The sequence below is a fragment of the Podarcis tiliguerta genome (assembly GCF_965153285.1).
Source record: "Podarcis tiliguerta genome assembly, chromosome: 13".
Lineage (NCBI taxonomy): Eukaryota > Metazoa > Chordata > Lepidosauria > Squamata > Lacertidae > Podarcis > Podarcis tiliguerta.
This window is the reverse complement of record NC_139546.1, coordinates 6,028,468-6,049,711: the sequence shown is the minus strand read 5'-3', so window position 1 is coordinate 6,049,711 and position 21,244 is coordinate 6,028,468. Positions and strand designations below refer to the sequence as shown.

Below are 21,244 nucleotides of genomic sequence, written 5' to 3'. Positions count from 1 at the left end.
GACACCAACCCCAGGATTCTACCTCCTTCTGCTGCCCATGTGAGAACCAGAACTTCCAAGGAATTTAGCCTGGTTCCATGACCTTGGTTCTTACAGCTTAATAGGCAGGCTGCTGTTCCAAAGCCCCTTGTTTCAAATGGAAAAGCAAAATTTGGATTCCTTATAGTCTGTCCATGAACAGTGTTTACATTACTTCACCCGGTGCTATACCAGCTGTACTGGCTCCTGATGGAGTACAGGATCAGGTTTAAGGTGCTGGTTTTAACCTTTGAAGCCCTATATGGCCTAGGACCCTCGTACCTACAGGACCGCCCTCCTGGTATGTCCCACAGAGACCTTATGGTCTTCAAATAAAAACATCTTGGAGATCCCAGGCCCCACGGAGGTTAGGCTGGCCTCAACCAGAGCCAGGGCTTTTTCGGCCGTGGCCCTGATCTGGTGGAATGCTCTGTCACAAGAGACTAGGGCCCTGCAGGATTTGATATTTTTCCGCAGGGCCTGCAAGACAGAGCTGTTCCACCAGGCCTTTGGCCAAGGCACAGTCTGACCCCCTCCTTTTGTAATCCTCATAGAACTCTAGCCCAATGGTTGCCATTAATTTGACTCTGAATTGATTTTAGAATGAATTGATTTTAGAATGTATTTCAATTAACTGATTGTGATTTTATGTAAACTGTGTTATTTTTACTGTTGTTAGTTGCTCTGAGCCCAGCTTCAGCTAGGGAGGGTGGGATATAAATAAATTATTATTATTATTTATTATTATTATGGGCTGAGTAGACAAGAAGAAGGTAGAAAAGCGGAGGGGGGTTGTTGAGGGAGAGAGAGGATGAGGGAAAAACTGGTGTGGCACTAGAATACCTAAGGTTCAGAACTCATAATAAATCTACCACAAATACTGGTGGCACAAGTGTAATGGAGAGGGGAGGAATACTGGCATCTTCATCCTGCAACTATTTAGATCTAGTTCAGATGGTATCTTTGGCAGCATGGTTGCTGCTAGGAATTATAGGAATTAGCTGTACACAGGTGTGTTTAGCCACTTCCATGAGGTGGTGTTCACGGTCTTTCAGCCAGTTTTAATCAGGCCAGTTGATTAAAGGTGAACCGCAATAACAATGCAATTCTCCCCTTAGGGCCTATCTATACTATAAACATCACATTGGTGTTTCTTCCCAAGGGAATTGTAGTTTTTTGTTTTTGTTTTTTTAAACAACAACAACACCCTGCCAAAGATCCCATGTCCCTTAAAGAGAACTTCAGTTCCCTAAGGAGAGAGGATGACTATAAAACTTGCTTATCGGTTGAATCCAGACTAAGCTAGTTGCAATAAGTTCACCTTCAAATCAATGGGACCTTACTAATGTCATGACTAACTTATCTGAGGCAGCACTGTTCAACTCACTTGCCTTGGATTCCACCCTGTGCCCCTGGTGTAAATGCACCTTTAGTCTCTGACAGTTTGGATCATTCAGTCCTTATTCTAGAGAATAAACTGCAGCATAATTATTGTTACAGTTTCTGAAACCAGTTGGACTACATTCTGAGTTAGGGACTTAAGATCTGGGTTGGTTAGGGTTAAGCTTCACTGAAAACACAGAGAATCCTGCTTCATTCTTGAAACAGACACATTCCAAGATAAATTAAGCTTTGGCAAATGTAGATTGACTTAAAAAATAGCTCTTGATAGATATGAATGGGCTGTAGCTGATAACATTGTGTTTTGTGTTTGTTTGCACACAATGAAAAGTTAAGATTTTGAAAGCACCCCTGGGAGGTGGCTTATGATTCTATAGGCTGCATTTCAGGATTTCGGTATCTTGTGTCACTTCTGTGTCACCCGAGGTGAAATATAGCATCAAAGTGTCAGAACTGTAATAAACGCTAAAGTCAAATACAAGCACAATTACATGTACATGTTATTTAAGAGAAATGCAAAAAGCATTTGCTAGACCATTTAAAAGTGCTTGATATTCCACAGGATTAGATCCAACCGAGCAAAGTAGTACATTCATAAATACAGCACACACCTGACCCAAATTACAAATTGCCTGCTCTGAATAGCAGAGATTTTCCAGATACTTGCGTGGAGTCGTCCACCCATGACACAAAAGAGACAGTATCAGGTTACTCCAAATGAACAAGTATGATGTAAGAATTTAGAACACACAACATCTTTTGCATTTTCCCTTTAATCCTTTAAGGTCAAACTACAGAAGGGAGATCTAAACTTTTCTTTCTTTCTTGAATTTCTGCCACAGGAATTGGAAATCAACCATAAATTCCCAGCCATGCCATATGATATGAGAGCTGACCATGCCGGTCATTGGAACTGCAGCCTAAGGAGGATCTGAGAGTTCCCGGTAAATTAAATGCAATTGAGAAACAGAAATACTGAGCAAAATAAATCCACTTTCATACACAACTTTAAGTGTCCGTGTCTAATGTTCACTCAAGGCCCCTTTGCATTTTGTCACAATTCAAAATAGAGAAGTCAGGCCCCAATGTTTGTTAAGCAATAGTATGGTTCACATGTCACACTAAGCCTAAAAAATGGCTTAGCCAAAACACAAGGGTTCCTGAAGAAGAGATTGCATCCACTTTGATCTTGACTGGTTATTTCACTGCTATGCTGAGCTAAACCAAGGGTCAGCCTGGTGTGTGAACTAAACTCAGTCTCTTGTCTTAGCTCTCCTGGATGAACCATGAGCCCTAAACCATAGGACAAACCTGAGTTACAGCTTGTGGTTAATTTCAAGAAAATTAAACCAACAGGCAAGGCTTGGGTGACATGCCAAGCTAGGCCAAGTCTAGTCTCCTGCAGCAAAACAACTGGGAGGACCAAAGCAGTAACTGTCCTCTCCTGAAGTTTGTGCACTCACATGTTTATGTTATACCATGGTTTGGCTTAGTATGATGTGCAAACCTGGTATCTGCTCATGAGTTGTGATCAGAAAACCATCCCAATTATTTAGAATCAGAGTCTTGTGAGCTCTGCTGGAGAGAGGAATTGATTCATTCTGCCGGAGTGGATCCTTGAATCTCAGATGGCTTCCATATTTCTCTCTACAGTCACCCCCCACCTTTCCCCATCTGATACAGATGCAAGGAAACTGAAGTGTTTTAGCACAGCCAGGGAACTGTGATAGACTCCCTATCTGATATGAAGGAAGGAAGGAAGGAAGGAAGGAAGGAAGGAAGGAAGGAAGGAAGGAAGGAAGCTGGTCTTTGTACTTTAACCTTCCCTCTGTTACTGTGGAGAAGTGTTCTGGTGGAAGGCAATCTGAAAAATAATTCACACCTCTGTCTGTATCTAAGACTATCGTGGGTATCTACTAGCAGGGATTGTGTTTGCTTTAAGGAGAGTGGATTTTTTAAATTTATTTTTTAAAAAAGAGAGGTATTTGTGCAACATTAACATTTTTTAAAAGTAAACCCCAAATTAGTGAAATTCTTAAGGATTTCCTGAAAAATATGGAGCCTGGAGAATCTGTATGAAAGGGATGAGCTTGGAAAATTTCCTCAGGCCGCAGAGAGGGGAAAATCAATTTATTATTTTTTCCTAAAAAGCAGATCAATAAGGTACGCTCCCCGTGCATTTCAGACTCTAGAGATGTAGGTAAGGGTGGTTTAAAAACAAGTTTTAAAAATCACTCGTGGGATTACATCTCTGCTGGTGCACTCCTTAACACTTTCCTCTTGCATCTCAGAGGTGGACCTGACATCTACAGTAAGTCCCCTGGCTGTGCTAGACTCTCCAGCATCTGACAGTCTCAGATACAGGCATGGTATGTCCTTTTGCTTTCTGCTCTCCTCTAATGGGATTCCTTCTCTGCAGAAACTTCCCCTAAAGGCGTCACTTCTCTGCTTTTGTGGGGAAGAATTAAAAGAAGTTCTCCTCCTCTCACTTCCCCAAAGGCTTGCATGTGCCAAGATCTCCAAGGATACTAAGAACATCTTTCCTCCCTTGAAATGGAGACATCCCTATATTTCCGGACTGCAGGAGAACTTCTCAGAAAGAAAGGGGCTCTGGAGCTGCTCTGGAGTGGTTTCCCATCACCACAAGAAGCTGTGGCTCTGGGCCAGATTACATTGGGGGTGGATTCCCTCCCCCTCCCGCCATTGCACCCACAGGTATTCAAAGGTGTTTGTGGAATCAAGACTTCCTGGCTTGCAAAGAAGATTACGGTCTTCAAAACTCCCGTAGTTCCGTTAACTGTGGCGCACTCGGCAAGAGTGCCTTTGTCACATGAGAAACAAGCCAAGTCATGTGCCAAAATTGGGATGCTGTTGCTACGTCCAAACTCATGTGCTACTTTATTAGAGCTGCTTTGTCAACAGCTGACGGTAACCATAAGGCCAGCTATCTCATTGGTCTGTTATCATTTATATAGGATATGAATGCTGAAACTTCCTTGGAATCAGATGGGTGTTAAAAGAAAAACAAAGAAAAACCCTTAAATGCTTCCAGTCTTCACTTTCTATCTTTACTCTCTAACTGGCTTCAAACCAACAGGTTTCTCCCTTATTTCAATGAAAAGGATCAGGAAATCTACTCACTCCAAGGTCACCTGAGCCACAGCGTCCATTGAACTGTATCCATTTTCCATGAAAATCTCTGTATACCGTCCCATTTTGATGGCTTCCAGCCATTCACCTACAGATCTGTAGACACCATTTCCCAGCGGGCTGTGTTCACCTAATAAATTTGAAACTCTAAAAAAGAAATCAAGATACAGATTAAGACAAACCTAAACAAAAACACCTCATTTGGGTGTTACACTTCCGGTCTTGTTTTGCATGGAGTTAACAGCAGCAATTACAGTGGTAGCTCCATTTGCGTATCCTTCAGGATGCGAATGCGGCAAACCTGGAAGTATTTTTTTTTGGGGGGGGGTTGCCGCACGCACATGCGCAGAAGCGGTCCCTCCGGTTGCAGAAACCTCGGGATCTGACCAGAGCTCCGGAACGGATCCCGTCCACAACCGGAGGTACCACTGTAATAAGAAAGTGTGACCCTGCGGTGCCCAAAGTTAGCTTCTCCACATGTTAATGTCAGAAGAGCATTTCACTGTAGGGTTTACAGTTTATCCAACTATTCTGCAGGTTCACTTCTCAGCTTGGAAATAGTGGTTTCAGGAGGCTGAAACTCCCCAACCCCACAGCTCTTAATACCCTTTTTATTGGTTCTTTGCCAATGGCAGTATGTCCTGTTTATGGGAAGATGTCCCATGGCCTCCCTTCGCCAGCCCCTTCAGAAGCCTCATTTACCAGGGTTCTGAGACTGCATCTTCCACGTTCTGGGAAGATTTTGTGGGGCTCTCATGAGACTTTGCGGTGTTTTCCAAGACCTTGCCAGAACCCAGAAGCTGCTGCCGTCACTTCCCCTCATTTCTCTGGTGGCCGCAAGGGGCGCCCCTTGAATTCTGCTGCCTCATATTTGGGCCAGCCCTGATCTTTGCTTTTGTTCATAGCCCCTTATTCCCCCTTGTTGATGCTTCTCCTACATTTCATCCCTCCTCAAGTAGTCGAATCCAATTAGGGATCACAACAGAAGAGATAATCCTAGAAAACTGTGAGAGAAGTATGACACAGCATGACTTTTGGGGTTGGTTTGTGTACCTGCTTGATGCATTCACCAACGTTTTCAAGCTGCTAGGGTTCCGGATGAGCTTGTCCAACATGCATACAATTTCATCAAACTTGGGCCTACTGTTCCTTTCCTTCTGCCAGCAATCCAGCATAAGTTGATAAAGAGCAGCTGGGCAGTCCATGGGACTTGGCAGGCGATACCCTTCTTCGACAGCTTTAATCACCTAAGGGAAGTCAAAGCAGATTCCAGAACATCCTTCCTCAATGCTCATTGTTTTAACCAGGATGGCAAACAAGGTCTTTGAAAGAAAAGCACCGAAACGTTTTCTGATAATTTCACACATCTGAAAAGCTGTAAATCTGGAAAATAATTGTGGGAATTGGAGAAGGTTCTTTACCTCATACTAGCAATGGCAGACTGATCAACAGAAAAGCTTTCGACACACTGTGAATATTGTAATGGAGTTAAGCATGATTTGACCTGTCCCCCTTTAAAACATTTTAAAAGGTTTTGGTTTAGAATTCTGTAAGAAGAAGACAAATATGTTACTAGAAGGGTAGCCCCTTTTAAAAGTTAAGGAAATTTGGCAACCAGAATAACAGCATGGATGATCTCAGAGTGAGTTTGGCGTGGATGCAAAATTGTATATGTCTTGTTTGTATTATGTTTCAGGCTATGTATAACTGTGATGGGATGAAGAGCTGCTTGTGTGTAAATTGCAATCCCTCAGAGTTTGAACAGCTTCTCAAACCTCTGCCTGTGACGGAGCCCCTCCAGCATGGCTGCGTCAGTCGCTAGCAGAATCCGAAAGTGGCTGCTTTCGGAAACGTTTCCAACATAAAAGCTCCTTAACGGAAACACGTCTTCTGGACTCTCTGCGTGACAGTTTCCGCCGAGGAACGGGTGTTCCTATAGGAGGTCCTGAGACCTCCCCACTGTTTTCACTGGAAGCATCTCTGAGCCATTCCTCCGACTCTCCTTCCCTTGACGTTCCTGTTCGCCCCCTACTGGTTCCCTCTTCAGGTGTCAAGTCTCTCTCTACCTCAGAGAGCCTTGGCACCTCCTGTCCTGCCGATGGCAGTTCCCTGACATCCACCTCCCCTCCAGGGCCCCCTTCACCCCCTCCCGTCTCCTCCCCTACGGGTTGTGAGGAGGTAAAACCCCGGAAAGAACCTTCCTCATCGTCTGAAGTTTCGAACACCTTTCTCCACTTGTTGTGGTTCCTAGTCTCTCGGTACTCCTCGTCATCTGAGTCCGTTCCTTCTTCCAACTCCGACTCCGCGAATCCTTCCAGTTCCTCTTCCTCGTCTGTGGTGCCGAAATACTCCCTTCTAAACCTTGCTACCGGCTGTGGTTTCCGCGGGAATCTTTGGTGGAACGTTTCTGTTAAAACCTCGTCATTGACCTCCTCTGCAGTCACCCAGGTGTTTTCTGACTCCGGTTCCCCTTCCCACACCACTAAATACTCCACCTGATTGCCCTTCCACCTGGAATCGAGGATTTCCGCTACATGGTTACTGCTTTCCCTCTCTTCCAAGACCGGTCCCCTGGTGTGCTCCCCTTCACCTCCCCCCTTGTACGGTGACAGTAATGACCTGTGGAACACTGGATGCAATTTCATGTGGTTGGGTAACCGGAGTTTGAAAGCCACTGGGTTGACCTGCTGAATGACCTCAAAGGGTCCCAATCTCTTGGGTCTTAATTTCTTACAACCCCCTTTGAACGGCAACCCTTGGGTGGACAACCACACCTGATCCCCCACCCTTATGGTTTCACCTTCCCTCCTGTTCTTGTCTGCCTGCTTCTTATATTGAGCCTTGGCCCTTTCTAAGTTGAGCTGAAGCTGACGATGGATCGCTTCCATCTCTTCTACAAAATGTTCGGCCGCTGGGACGCTCCATCTCTCGCCCCCCTCCCCCGGGAATGCCCTGGGGTGACACCCGTAATTGGCCAAAAAGGGGCTCATCCCTGTGGACACATGCTCCGCATTGTTGTAGGCAAATTCTGCCAGCGCCAGCTTTTCGACCCAATCATTCCCTCTGTCATTGACGTAACACCTCAGATATTGTTGGAGGATGCCATTTGCTCTTTCCGCCTGCCCGTTGGTTTCAGGATGCCGGGCCGTCGAAAAATTGACTTCCACGTGCAGCAAGCTCATGAGCTTCCTCCAGAACCTGGAAGTAAATTGTTTCCCGCGGTCCGAGACAACCCTCAAGGGGGCGCCATGCAGCCGGAAGATGTGTTCTACAAACAACTTCGCTGTTTCTTCCGCTGTGACTGCATGTGAACATGCTACAAAGTGGCACATCTTAGTTAACAGGTCCACTACTACCATGATGGCCGTCTTCCCTTTGGATTTGGGCAGATCCGTCATAAAATCTATTGATACCGCCTCCCAAGGCCGTTCTGGCGTGGGTAGTGGTTCCAATAACCCTGCCGGCGCCCTTCTTTCCCCCTTGGCCCTCTGGCATTGGTCACACCCTCTTACATACTCCTTTACATCTTCCCTCACCTTGGGCCACCAAAACTCCCTGGTGACCATCCACATGGTCTTGTGTTGTCCAAAATGTCCCGCCGTGGGACTATCATGCAACTGCTTGAGTACCCTCCCTCTCAATTCACCTTCTGGTATATACAGTGCCCCTTTGTAATACAATGCCCCATTTCTTTCTTCAAAACCCTCCGGGCTCTCACCCTCTCCCCTGAGGCCTCTGAGCTTATTTTGGGCATATTCGTCAGTTTCCGTTTCTTCTACCAGCTCTCGTCTCCCCACCAGCGCCGCCCCACACACCCAGCGGTCCTCAGGAATGACATGTCTTTCTTCGCTTGCCCCCTCCCCTTCCAAGTACTCTGGTTTGCGTGAGAGAGCGTCCGCCCTGACGTTCTCTGGGCCTGGTACATAACAAATCTCGAAGTGGAATTTGGAAAATTCCTGTGCCCATCTCACTTGTCGTTGGTTGAGTACTCGAGCTGTTCTCCAATACTCCAAATTCTTGTGGTCGGTGCACACTTGCACCTTGTGTTGTGCCCCAATCAATAAATGTCTCCACCTCCGGAACGCTTCGTGAATGGCAAGTAGTTCCCTGTCATACACCGTGTAGTTCCGCTCGGACTTATTCAGCTTCCTCGAGAAAAAGGCACACGGTCTCCACTCCGACGTATTTCTTCCCGGCTGAAGAAGCACAGCCCCCACCGCTCTGTCTGACGCGTCTGTCTCCACCCTCATGGGCTTCTGTAGGTCCACATGCAGAAGTTGTTCTTCCGAAGCGAAAGCCCTTTTCAGTTCTTCAAAAGCTCTCTTCGCCTCCGCCGTCCAAACAAATTTCTTCTTGCTACTGAGGCAGTCGGTGATGGGCGCCGTCAAGTGTGCAAAATTCTTGATGAACTTCCGATAAAAGTTCCCAAACCCCAGGAATCTTTGCACATCCTTCTTGGTTTTCGGTGTCTTCCATTCCAGCACCGCCTGGACCTTGCCTGGATCCATGGCCAATCCTTGGTCTGACAGGCGGTACCCCAGGAATTCCACCTCCTTGGCATGAAACTGGCACTTCTCCAGTTTCACCCACAGCTGATTGGCTTGCAGCCGGCCCAACACTTCTCTCACGTCCCTCACATGCTGCTCTTCATTTTCCGAATACACCAACACGTCATCCAAAAAGGCCACACAATTCTTGTAGAGCAACGGCCCCAGGACGTGGTTGATAAAACTTTGAAAACATGCGGAGCCGGCTTGGAGACCGAAGGGCATTACGAGGTATTCAAATGCTCCCAAAGGGGTGAACATGGTGGTCTTCCATTCATCCCCCTTCCTTATTCGTATCAGATTATACGCCCCCCGCAGGTCCAGTTTTGTAAAAATCTTCCCCTTCCTCACCCTGGTCAGAATGTCATCAATTCGGGGCATAGGAAAGGCCAGGGGTTCCGACACGGCGTTTAGGGCCCTGAAATCCACTACAAGTCTCGGCTTATCTGTGTTTTTTTTGTCCACAAAAAACACTGGGCTGCCCCCCACCGCTCGGGACTCTCTGATGAAACCCCTCTTCAGGTTTTTGTCAATGAACTCCCTCAGCTCCTGCATCTCCCTGTCTGACATGGCGTACAGCTTGCCCACTGGGAGTTGAGCCCCCGGGAGTAGGTTGATTTGACAGTCAAAGGGTCTATGCGGCGGCAGTTTGTCTGCTTCTCTTTCGCTAAATACGTTGCTCAGATCTGCATATTGCGGAGGCACCTCCCCTTGCTTCATTACCTCCATCCCAGCTAAGGTGAGCTTGGCTCCCCCTGGATCCTTCCCCTGCTTGCAGTGTTCCAGGCAATGCGCCGACCCAAAGGAGACCACCCTCTGGTGCCAGCCCACTAGAGGATCGTGTAGTGCCAGCCAGCTCATCCCCAAAATTATGGGAGCTCCTCCCAATGTGGCCACATTAAACGCTATCCTCTCGGTGTGTCTTGCCACCCTCATTATCATGGGAACTGTCTGTTGGTTCACTTCTCCTCCCAACAGCTCTCTGCCGTCAATCGTGGTTACCTGCAGGGGTTTACTTAAGGGGAGGGTTTGTATCTGGTGCTCAGCTGCGAACTCCTTACTCATGAAATTACAGGAGCTGCCTGAATCCAGCAGGGCCTTGATCTGTAGGGGGTGTCCATTTGGCAGCTCTAGCAACACCTCTATCACTAGAGCAGGTCTGGGAGGTTCTGGTGCAGGCACTCTCACTGCTTTTGAGCCTGGCTGCTGTGCCCCGACGGCAGCCAGGCGTTGGCTTTTACTTGCTCTGTGCTTTCCTCCTCCTCTCCCCCAACAGCTCCTGCCATGCCTTGCCATTCCTTTCTCCGTGGACAGACTCTGGCAAAGTGTCCTGGCTGTTGGCAGAGATAGCATTTCTTCCCGCCCTTTCCCTCTTTCTTCCGCCCTTCACCGATGTTTGAAACTGTGCGCGCACGCGCTGTTCCCACTTCCATCGGCTCTGCCGGCGGGAAAGGCTGCTCTGGAATGTCTGGAATGCGGAGCTCCCTCCAACGTTCTCCTTTCCCCTCCCGCTTCTCCAAAGCCCTCGCTTCCTGGCGCGCTCCTATGGCTAGCGCGGCTTTAGTCAGCTGGTCCATAGACTCTGCTCTGGGGTTCCGGGAAAGTTCATCTTTCAAGGACGAAGACAGACCTTCTTCAAAAAGCATTTGAATGGGCTCAGAAGACAAGTCCCACCCCAATCGATGAATCAACATAGTGAACTCAGTCCAGTACTCACGGACAGTCCTGTTTCCCTGTTTGCAAGCCATTAACTGCCTTCGCACCCCTCCCTGCTCAATGTCACTGGAAAACATCAGGTCCATGGCACGAAAAAACTTCATCGCGTCCTTTAGGATCTCATTATTTGCTGCCATCAAGGGTCTAACCCAGTCCTTCGCCCCTGATTCGAGATGGCTAATTACAAAAGCCACTCGCGATTCCTCATCAGGGAAGTCATTGAATTGCAGATTGAGAGCATATTGCATCTCTGTCCTAAAGGCATGGTAGTTCCTGGGGTCCCCCCCAAATTTCTGCACCAATCCTGGCATCTTTCTGTTGAGTGGGGTGGCTTTCTCCCTCCCCCTCTCTGCATCCTGAGCCCTCCTTTCTTCCAGCCTCGCCGTCTGCAAGGCAAGCTGGATTTCCAACGTCCTATACCTTTCCTCCAGGCTTGGACCTCCTCCAGCTGCCCCTCCGGTTCCTGCTGGTTCGCTCATGATGCCTCTCCCTGGCACAAGCTAGCTGTCGGTGACTTTCGGATTGCTGTGATGGGATGAAGAGCTGCTTGTGTGTAAATTGCAATCCCTCAGAGTTTGAACAGCTTCTCAAACCTCTGCCTGTGACGGAGCCCCTCCAGCATGGCTGCGTCAGTCGCTAGCAGAATCCGAAAGTGGCTGCTTTCGGAAACGTTTCCAACATAAAAGCTCCTTAACGGAAACACGTCTTCTGGACTCTCTGCGTGACAGTTTCCGCCGAGGAACGGGTGTTCCTATAGGAGGTCCTGAGACCTCCCCACTGTTTTCACTGGAAGCATCTCTGAGCCATTCCTCCGACTCTCCTTCCCTTGACGTTCCTGTTCGCCCCCTACTGGTTCCCTCTTCAGGTGTCAAGTCTCTCTCTACCTCAGAGAGTCTTGGCACCTCCTGTCCTGCCGATGGCAGTTCCCTGACAATAACATTCCATATTATCTGAGATTTCTTACTCAAGTCATATTTTACAATGGGTCTATGGACATATCAGTAAAATACGATCTATTAGTAACAAGATAATTTGGGTTACCTTCACATGTGCTATTCTGTGCTTCTTGGAGGAAGGAAGGGATAAAAATGTGAAACATAATGTAGCAAGAGTGTTGCATTTTCTTGACCTTGGATTGGGGCACCCTGAGAAGCTAGCAACAAGACCAGTAGGAATTAGTTTTGACCACAACAAGGACTACCAAATAGCAAACAATCTGCCTCTGATGACCACAGAATGACAATGTCTCTGTGGCATAATATCTCTGCGACAAAATATAGTCTGTAAAATCCAGATGGTCTTGCTCAGCACACCAGTGCCCTCTGACTACTTGCCAAGAAAGGATCATAATGGCTTTCAAGATGTATAAAACAAGTGTTGGGTTCTTGGTAAGTAGTCCTAGTCCTCAATCACTTTTAGATGTTTTTTCACATTTAATCGCTGTGTACAGAAGCAGTCTTCTTCCCTACTGGAAGAAATATAAACAAATGGCGTTTATGGAATTCATTATGTCAAGATGTATCAGTAGCCCCTAGTTTAGGGTTCAACCACACATGGGGTGTTAGGGAATGGTAGTGCCTCTGGTGTGGGACCCGCCGTGCTCCTTCTGGGGCACATTGTCCAGCTTTGGTCCCCACCTTGCACTCAGCTCTCACCTGCGGCTCCTAGAAGCTGTCAGCATGCGACAGCCGCCACAAAACCTTTTCTGAGCCTTTTAAGTAAAGCAGGCTGTAAATCACAGCACAATTCTTATCTCATTATACATGATAAAGCTTTTTTTTTTTTTTTTGCCATCTCACCTCTTGCTTTTTCCTGTAAGACCAATTGCAGTCATTAACAGTCATCAACAGGTTTATCACACCTATCAGCCAATCACCCATTCCCACCACCCTTCGGAGTAATACCCCTCCCCACCCTCTCACTATATATAAGGGTCTGGTGAATTTTGTTTCAGTGTATCTGAAGAAGTGTGAAATGTACACAAAAGCTCATACCAATGGCAAACTTAGTTGGTCTCTAAGGTGCTACTGGAAGGATTTTTTTATATTTTGTTTCAACTACAGCAGACCAACATGGCTACCTACCTGTAACTAGAACTTTCTGACCCTAAGAGTTGTATGACAGTGGAGCAGACTCCATCGGGAGGTTGCGGACTCTCCTTCACTGGAGGTTATTAAGCAGAGCTTGGAATCAATCAAATCAAAGGCTTTTGTGGCTTTGCCCATTCTTATTTTTCTTTCCATGAATGACATTATATATTTGTATCTTTTCCTCCCAGGAGCTGAAGGTTGTGTTACCCTCCCCTCTTTTTATCTTTGCAACAGCCCTGTGAGGTGGGCCGGTGTAAATTCACATGCTGTATGTGTTTAAGAAGGAGTTGTTGCCAATACAGTGGTACCCCACAAGACGAATGCCTCGGAAGACGAAAAACTCGCAAGACGAAAGAGTTTTTCGTTTTCTGAGGTGCTTCGCAAGACGGATTTTCCTAAGGGCTTGCTTCGCTAGACGAAACGGCCCTGCCTCTCGTGTCATGGTGATGCGCACTGCACGCACGCACGCTCACTTCCCCGCTCCTCTGGCTCCCTCCCACCTTCCGGCTGACGGTTAGTGCCTCGCGCACTGCCCACCCCCCTCGCGCGCTCCCCTCAGAGAGCCGTTGCCGCCAGCACCTCTCTCTCCCTGGAGTCGCGCTCCTGAGCCCCACCGCCCTCCAGCAGCCACGTCGCACGGTGGCCACAACGCGCGGGTGAGTCTGAGGTACCGGCTGCGGCAGCTGTCCTGCTTCTCCCCGCCCCTCCCCGCCGTTGTCAGTGTTTAAATGCAGTGGTGCTTCACAAGACGAAAAAACTCGTACAACAAAAAAACTCGTGGAACGAATTAATTTCGTCTTGCAAGGCACCACTGTAGATTGTGTGTACCAGTTCCAGGGAATCCTGTTGACAACCCTGAATGCTGAACTTGAAACTGTGCATCGCAATTGTTAATGCGTATTAGAATTCCCTTCCCATTTGTTAGCATTTATTGAGTCTCTCTCTCTCTCTCTCTCTCTCTGTGTGTGTGTGTGTGTGTCTGTGTGTGTGTGTGTGTGTGGTACAATCCGCACTGCTTGCTATCTGCATTTAATCTCCCTTGCCCAGATTGGGAGTACAAAAGGGGGACTGAAGCATGTTAAAAAGGGAAAATGCACACTTCCCTAATACTCATTCATGGGCAAAGGCCTGCTCAAACACTACCAAACAGACCACACAGCCTCCTCTCTTTTCCCAGAGGAATCTCACTGGTTAGCAATATGCATGGCCCTCAAGGATTAAGCTGTGCGAGCCTGTCAGTGTTTCTGAATTGAGTAATAAAAATGCATTTATCCCATGACAGCCCTTCATCCTTAAAAAATAATACTGATGGATGCTGAATTAAGGCCTATTCACGGGATGACAATGTTTCTGCCAAGAGAACCTGTTCCGGCTTTGTTGTTTCACTTTGCAATAAAGTGTGTTTGCGCTACTGAAAGAAAGGGCTGGCAATGAAAGGGGCTGCAAAGAGAGACTGGGAGCATTTCCCCAGGTTTTTGTAAAACAGCTGCTGCTTGGCTGGCTAGCCAGGGAGGTGTGAAATCTTCCCTTTGATTTCCATGGCTATGCCTGCCTTCCTGAATACTGGCATCATGTTCCCGCTACTCTTACCCAAAAAGGGGAATAGGAGAGGTTCCATAATGCATATCCATGTGTGTGTGTGTGTGTGTGTGTGTGTGTTGTGTGTGTTTGTGCAACTCAGAACTCAGCCATACTGAACAGTTGAACTTTGGCAAAGCAGTTCTGGACAGCTAAGTCTAGCCACCATTTACTGTATTTTCTGTTTCTTGGTTTGTTTTTTTAAATTAATATTTATTAGAAATTTAATAGTTACAGAAAAAAAAGGGGGGAATAAAAAAATTACCAAACAATACATCGAAAATAAAGAGAAAAACAAAAAGAAACAATACATCAAAACAACAAGAACATTTAAAAAAACATCCAATATTTCCATATCTTTACCTTTCATTTACTTGTTTCATCGACCTCCTCACACCTCCCTTTTTTGTATTCTAGTTCAATTAGCTATTTCAGCAAATCCTTTCCATCTTTCTCAATTTTTTGTTCTATAATTTATCTTAACACAATCTAACTTTAAATTTTCCACTTTGGCCCATTAACAATCAGTTTTTACTTAATTCTTTATAACATTTCTGCTAAAACCATATAACTTCATTCCAGCATTCTTCTAACATTCATTAATTTTGCAGTATTTCTGTAAATATACTTTGAATTTTTTCCAATCTTCTTCCACCGACTCATTTACCGTATTTTCTGCTCCATAAGACACACTTTTTTCTTCCTAAAAAGTAAGGGGAAATGTCTGTGCGTCTTATGGAGCGAATGTGTGGTCCCTGGAGCTGAATTGCCCAGGGGCAAAAAGCAGATCATGCTTTTTTTTTGAAAGGGGGAAGTAGGTGTTGAAACAAAGCCACTGATCATTTGCCAATTGGGGAGGGAGATAAGGGACACTAGAGATAAAGGAGGCTGCCTGGGAAGGGGGAGGTAAAGACAGCAAACTTGCAAAGGGGGGAATCAGGAAGACTAAAGCAATAAGGAGAGAAATTAGAAGAAAAGGAGGAGCAAAAAACTGTCCCAGCTAAGGAAAAGATACTAAGGCAAACAAGAGGGAAGGGCGTGTTGAAAGGAAACAGCTGATCGGTGGGATTTGAAGAGAGATAAGGGACTCTAGCGGAGGCTGCCTGGGAGGGGGGAGGTAAAAGCCCATGGATCCTCAGGATGTTTGCCCTGGGTCACCCCAAATTCACCATCAGATCATATAGCATGTCCATGGCTACAGCCTGCACCAAAAAAATCACGCACCCAATGCTGCGTGGGGGCGCATTGGTGCAAAAATGTGGTTACAAAGCACGGAGCCAAATGGATCCTCAGGTTTTTTGCATTGGGTCACCCCAAATTCACCATCAGATCACATGTCTGTGGCCCTAGCATGAACCACAAAAATCATACATCCACTGTTTCGTTCAGAATATTTTTTTTCTTCTTGTTTTCCTCCTCTAAAAACTAGGTGTGTCTTATGGTCAGGTGTGTCTTATGGAGTGAAAAACAGGGTACATTTCCCACAATATCTCCAATGTTGTATCAGGTGTGGGGAACCTTTGGCCCTCCAGATGTTGCTGGACCACAACACCCATCAATCCTAGCAAGCCAGGCCAATGGATGATGGGAGTTGTAGCTCAGTGAAAGTTTTCCAGGGGCGGATTTAGGGCAGTGAGAGTGGTGCAGTCACACCAGGATTGCAGCTGAGGAGCACATCTACCCAAAGCCCTCTAAGCACTTGTCCCACTTCAGGAATGATGTGTGAGGGCTCTCACAGGGTCCTAGAATCCTCTCTCCTCCTCCTCGTGTCCAGAGGAGGGCAACCAAAATGGTCAAAGGCCTGGAAACGATGCCTTATGAGGAACGGCTAAGGGAGCTGGGCATGTTTAGCCTGGAGAAGAGGAGGTTAAGGGGTGATATGATAGCCATGTTCAAATATATAAAAGGATGTCACATAGAGGAGGGAGAAAGGTTGTTTTCTGCTGCTCCAGAGAAGCGGACACGGAGCAATGGATCCAAACTACAAGAAAGAAGATTCCACCTAAACATTAGGAAGAACTTCTTGACAGTAAGAGCTGTTTGACAGTGGAATTTGCTGCCAAGGAGTGTGGTGGAGTCTCCTTCTTTGGAGGTCTTTAAGCAGAGGCTTGACAACCATATGTCAGGAGTGCTCCGATGGTGTTTCCTGCTTGGCAGGGGGTTGGACTCGATGGCCCTTGTGGTCTCTTCCAACTCTATGATTCTATGATTCTCAAAGCCAGGCAAGCGCTTACCGGGCTTTGGGAAGGAGGTAGGAGGGCTCTGCAAGAACCTTGCACCTCCTTCCTGAAGCCTGAATGAGCCACAGGAGCTGTGGGGTGGGCATCAAATGGCTTTGACTCCGTGACAAATTCATGGTGCAGATCAGTCTCCTTCAGGTCTTGGCTGGGCTTGCAGCCTGGTCTTAGCAGGCAAACAAGTGGGTTAAATTGCATATCACATTCACTGTTCAGAAGTACATGCAGAAAGAAAGCATGCACAGAAATCACCTAGAAGCTCGAATAGAAGCCCATTTCATCTGCCCATTCAGTTACTGCTTCTTTCCCAACCCTCCTGCCTACTCATGGATTCAACAGTAACATTTCCAGACCTGCTGCCTGCTTTAGATACTTATCAGCAACAGCAAAACGTGTTGGGAATCATGAATACATGCGGCGTGTTCTGTTTCAGCAGCTAAAGAGCTTTCTGACAGGAAGGACAACTGAAATACTTACGTCTTGGTTGGTCATCTCCCAGTAAGGTCTCTCCCCATAAGATACCACTTCCCACATCACAATCCCGTAGCTCCAGACATCGCTGGCAGAAGTGAATTTGCGGAAGGCGATGGCTTCTGGAGCTGTCCATCGGATAGGGATTTTCCCTCCCTAGGAAGGCAAAAAAAAAAAAAAAAAAAAAACACAGATTGAGAAAATGCGGCTGTTGGTTTTGTTTTGTTTTCAGAGTGCCAAGGGAGACCATTTTCTGGCTTGAATGGGGTGGGAAAGTGATGTAGAATTGCTAATGTAAATCTGTTTTGAGAGCATGAAAGCCTCTTTCCACATTATCTCAGTCTATATGTGCCTTGCTGGCTGACTACTAATTGCCTGTCCTGAAGGCTTGTTTAAATTTCATTTGAACACCAGGACATGTATAGAATTCACATCTCAATTAGGTCATAGTAGCTAGTGGGGGAGAAATGCAAGCAAGCAAGCAAATCGTCAGCACAGCGTGGACTCCAGAGAAGCTGACTCCAGGGTACCAGAAACACCACCTGACAATTTTCAGGTCATGGCTGCACATCAAGTAAATCCTGAGGTTTGGGATGTTAATGACAGACTAGCGCTGAATTCAAATTGGTAAGGAAAACGGGAGGGAGGCAAAGGTCAAGACCAAAATGATCCGTCTACATGTTCGCACTCTGAAACAGACATACTGGTGCTTGATTCAATTACTCCTTGCTAGGCAGCTGGAGTTCTGCTGCAGACTCTGAAATATGTATTGTATGGTAAAAGCGGGAAAATTTAACAGGTGATTGTCATCGCTTGATTGTTTGGGGTTTTATTTACTGACATTCAGCAACACGACAACATCAGGCACAGCATTGTGGCATCATCAAATACAGGCATAGGCAAACTCGGCCCTCCAGATATTTTGGGACTACAACTCCCATGATCCCTAGCTAACAGGACCAGTGGTCAGGGATGATGGGAATTGTAGTCCCTAAACATCTGACGGGCCGAGTTTGCCTATGTCTGATCAAATAGATAGACTGGGTTGCCCCAGCCACCTGGGGCAACATTTACGAAAACGTAACAAAACGTCAAACATTAAAAACTTCCTATACAAGGCCGCCTTCAGATGTCTTCTAAAGGTTGCAGAGTTTAGCTAAACCCATTCAGGGCATTCTCCAAATAATCTGCCCCCACCCAGACTCTAGCATTTTCCCATCCATTTTTCATAGCTTGGCAGGCGGTTGAGTGAGTAGACTTTATTTGTGTAGCCGACAGGCCATAGCATCAAAGGACAAACACCAACAAAAATACATTACAAATATGGTTACCATAAAATCTTGTGACCTATTAAAACCCTAGGTAAATTAATAATCTCAGTACTTAAAACTTGGCAGAGGTAATAAAATAATAATAATAAAACATAATGATAATAATCATCATAAGATCCTAGGTGAGGAATCCGGGTGACGACACTGGTGTCATTCAGGTAACAGCTCTCAGCCTCATTGCTCTCTCGGTAAATTTGGCAACCTTCTCTGTTGTCGAGCTGTTCTGGTCGGCTAGAAGTGAGAACAATTTGGCTTCACAAGAGCAGCCCGGGATGGCAGATAGGAGCGGCGTAATGGTCTCGTCCCTGAGATCTTTATATAGGGAGCAAGACAAGAGAACGTGCTTGGCAGGTGGTTCATTGCTGCTGCTGGCTAGGAACTTACCCTTGTTGTGTAGGCAGCTTCTGGGTCATCTTCAAGAATTCTGGAAAGTCCAAAGTCAGAGACTTTGCACACTAAGTTACTGTTGATGAGGATATTCCTGGCTGCCAAGTCTCTGTGTACATAGCCCATGTCAGACAAATATTTCATTCCAGATGCGATCCCTCTCAGCATACCAACCAGCTGAATTACAGTGAACTGCCCGTCATTCTTCTGTAAAAATAACAGAATGAGAACATCAAGTAATTGGCTGAATCCCTGCATCTAAATCTTGTAAAAAGAAAGGAAAATATTTTTTTCCAAATTATTTCCTAAATTTGTACCCCCAGTCTTCCAGTACATGGCACCTGAAGTCGCCAACAGCAGCAACAAAATGCAATAAAATATAACGCATAATAAAACAGCAATAAAATACTTCTTTAAAAGAAATATTATACGTAGAGAAACAGGTTTTTTATAATTGATCTTAGAAAAATATGTTTTATTATTGGAGCTTTAAACCACCCTGAAAAGAGATGCTGAAGGTTGATATAAAAGACAGTAACAAATGTTAGACCATTTGTAAACCAAAGTGTTATTTCTCTCATTAGATACTGAATCATTTTTTTATTTATAGGGTAGACAGACAATGCAGTTGTATCAAGACTGGTGTTGACCATCTGCAACCCATGAGTAGCCTGGTCATGGCATTCCACACCAGCTGAAGCATCTAAGCCAGCTTCAAAGGCAGCTCCACCTACAACACAGTACCATAGCCCAGCCCAGAAGTTCACTGAAGCCAAGTTGTTCCTGTCCAGAAAGGGGGATGTGGCTCAACAACCCTGAGGCCACCTGTGCTTCAAGCACAGGTGAATCCATGAGAAATCCGAAGCTACAGGCCTACTCTTTCAGGGTAGAACAGCCATCTAGAACGGCCTCATCCAGTCGGAAGAACCACCCACCAAAAGCACCTCAGCTGGTCTGAGCTTCAGTTTACTGGCCCTCATCCAGTCCATAACAGCAACCAGGCTGTGAGGCACATCCACCACCTCACCTGCAGAAGGCGAAAATGAGAAATAGAGCTGCGTGTCATCCGTGAACTGGGGGCAACACACTCCAAGACTCTGAATGACCCCAACTCAGCAGTTTCACGGAGATGCTAAACAGCATGGGGGACAAAGAAGACCCCCACAGAATTCCATGCTGGAGAATCTACAGGGCAGAGCTGTATCCCCTAAAAGCCACCCTCTGGAGCTGGTCATCCAGGTAAGACAGGATCCAAGCAAGGAAAGAACTGAAAGGAAGTCCCCTCACCCAACTTGGACAGTCACTCCAGAGGGATACTGCGGCTAACGGCATCGAAAACTGCTGGGAGGTCAAGGAGAATCAACGGGGTCACACTCCCCATGTCTGACACAGGTCATTGTAGAGGGTGACCAAGGCAATTTCTGTGCCAAACCAGGGCCTGGATCCTGATTGAAATAGATCCAGAAAACAACAACAACACATAGCCTAAACCCAAAGTCAAACATAAATCCAGCAGCAGCAGCAGGAATTCAAATGTCCGGTTCAAGTGTCTGCCAATGTCATGGTGAGCTGCACCATTTAAAAGGCAAGGGGCCACCACAGAGAAAGCCCTCCCTGAAAATCTCATTCAGTGTGGCGATCACCTGCAGATCTTCCCCTGCAGATCTTATTGGGCAGATTGGTATTCTTTCAGATATTTGGAGCTTATGTCATCCAGGGCTTCAGACATTAATGCTTCAGACATTGAGCCAGGAAAACAATAGGCAACTAGTGCATTTCACTTGGTGCAGGAGCCGGAGCTATACACAGGCAGCCCTGGCAAGGGAAATGCAACCCTGTTTAGAACAGGATGCCCACCAACACCCAGATCTGAGAACTGCCCAGTCATCGAACCATCACCTTGTCTGGATTCAGTTTCAACCCGTGGGACCACATTCAGCCTGACACCACCACTAAACACCAGTTTACCACCTGCGCTGCCTCTCTTAATTCAGATGGCATAGAGAGATATGAGTTTTGTGTCGACTGCACACTGGTGTCCTCATGCGCTAAACCTCCTGGTGACAGTCCCCAACATCTCCACATGGGATTGAAACTGCCCTCAGAGGAACAGCTGCAATGTACAGCCCCCGACGTCCTGCTCCCTTAGGCGGTCCAGGAGGATGTCCTGGTCAATGGTATCAAAAACGGGTGAGAGGTCCAGGAAAACCATGAGTTTTGAATCTCCCCTGTACCTCTTACAACAAAGGGGCTATCAAGGCAATTCTGGTGCCATGCACAGTCATTTACAGGAGTGCAAGAACTGCTTGCATTGCAAG

General features: G+C 46.5%; 1 protein-coding gene and 1 long non-coding RNA gene across 11 annotated transcripts in view; one reads left to right on the top strand and one right to left on the bottom strand.

Annotated features, from left to right (window-relative positions):
• The window catches only part of LOC310661666, a 651,353-nt gene that overhangs the window by 162,101 nt on the left and 468,008 nt on the right, over positions 1 to 21,244 (top strand). The window lies entirely within an intron of this gene.
• The window catches only part of EPHA5 (EPH receptor A5), a 245,705-nt gene that overhangs the window by 9,967 nt on the left and 214,494 nt on the right, over positions 1 to 21,244 (bottom strand). For 9 of the 10 annotated variants that reach the window (XM_083407520.1, XM_083407522.1, XM_083407527.1 and 6 more), the window contains 4 exons: positions 18,924 to 19,133; positions 17,215 to 17,364; positions 5,623 to 5,816; positions 4,561 to 4,716 (listed from right to left, as the gene is read on the bottom strand). In XM_083407520.1, the coding sequence (XP_083263646.1) occupies positions 4,561 to 4,716; positions 5,623 to 5,816; positions 17,215 to 17,364; positions 18,924 to 19,133 (710 nt within the window). Of the gene's footprint in view, positions 1 to 1,214; positions 4,717 to 5,622; positions 5,817 to 17,214; positions 17,365 to 18,923; positions 19,134 to 21,244 lie in introns of those variants that run through there. The other variant, XM_083407526.1, reaches the window with a different exon arrangement.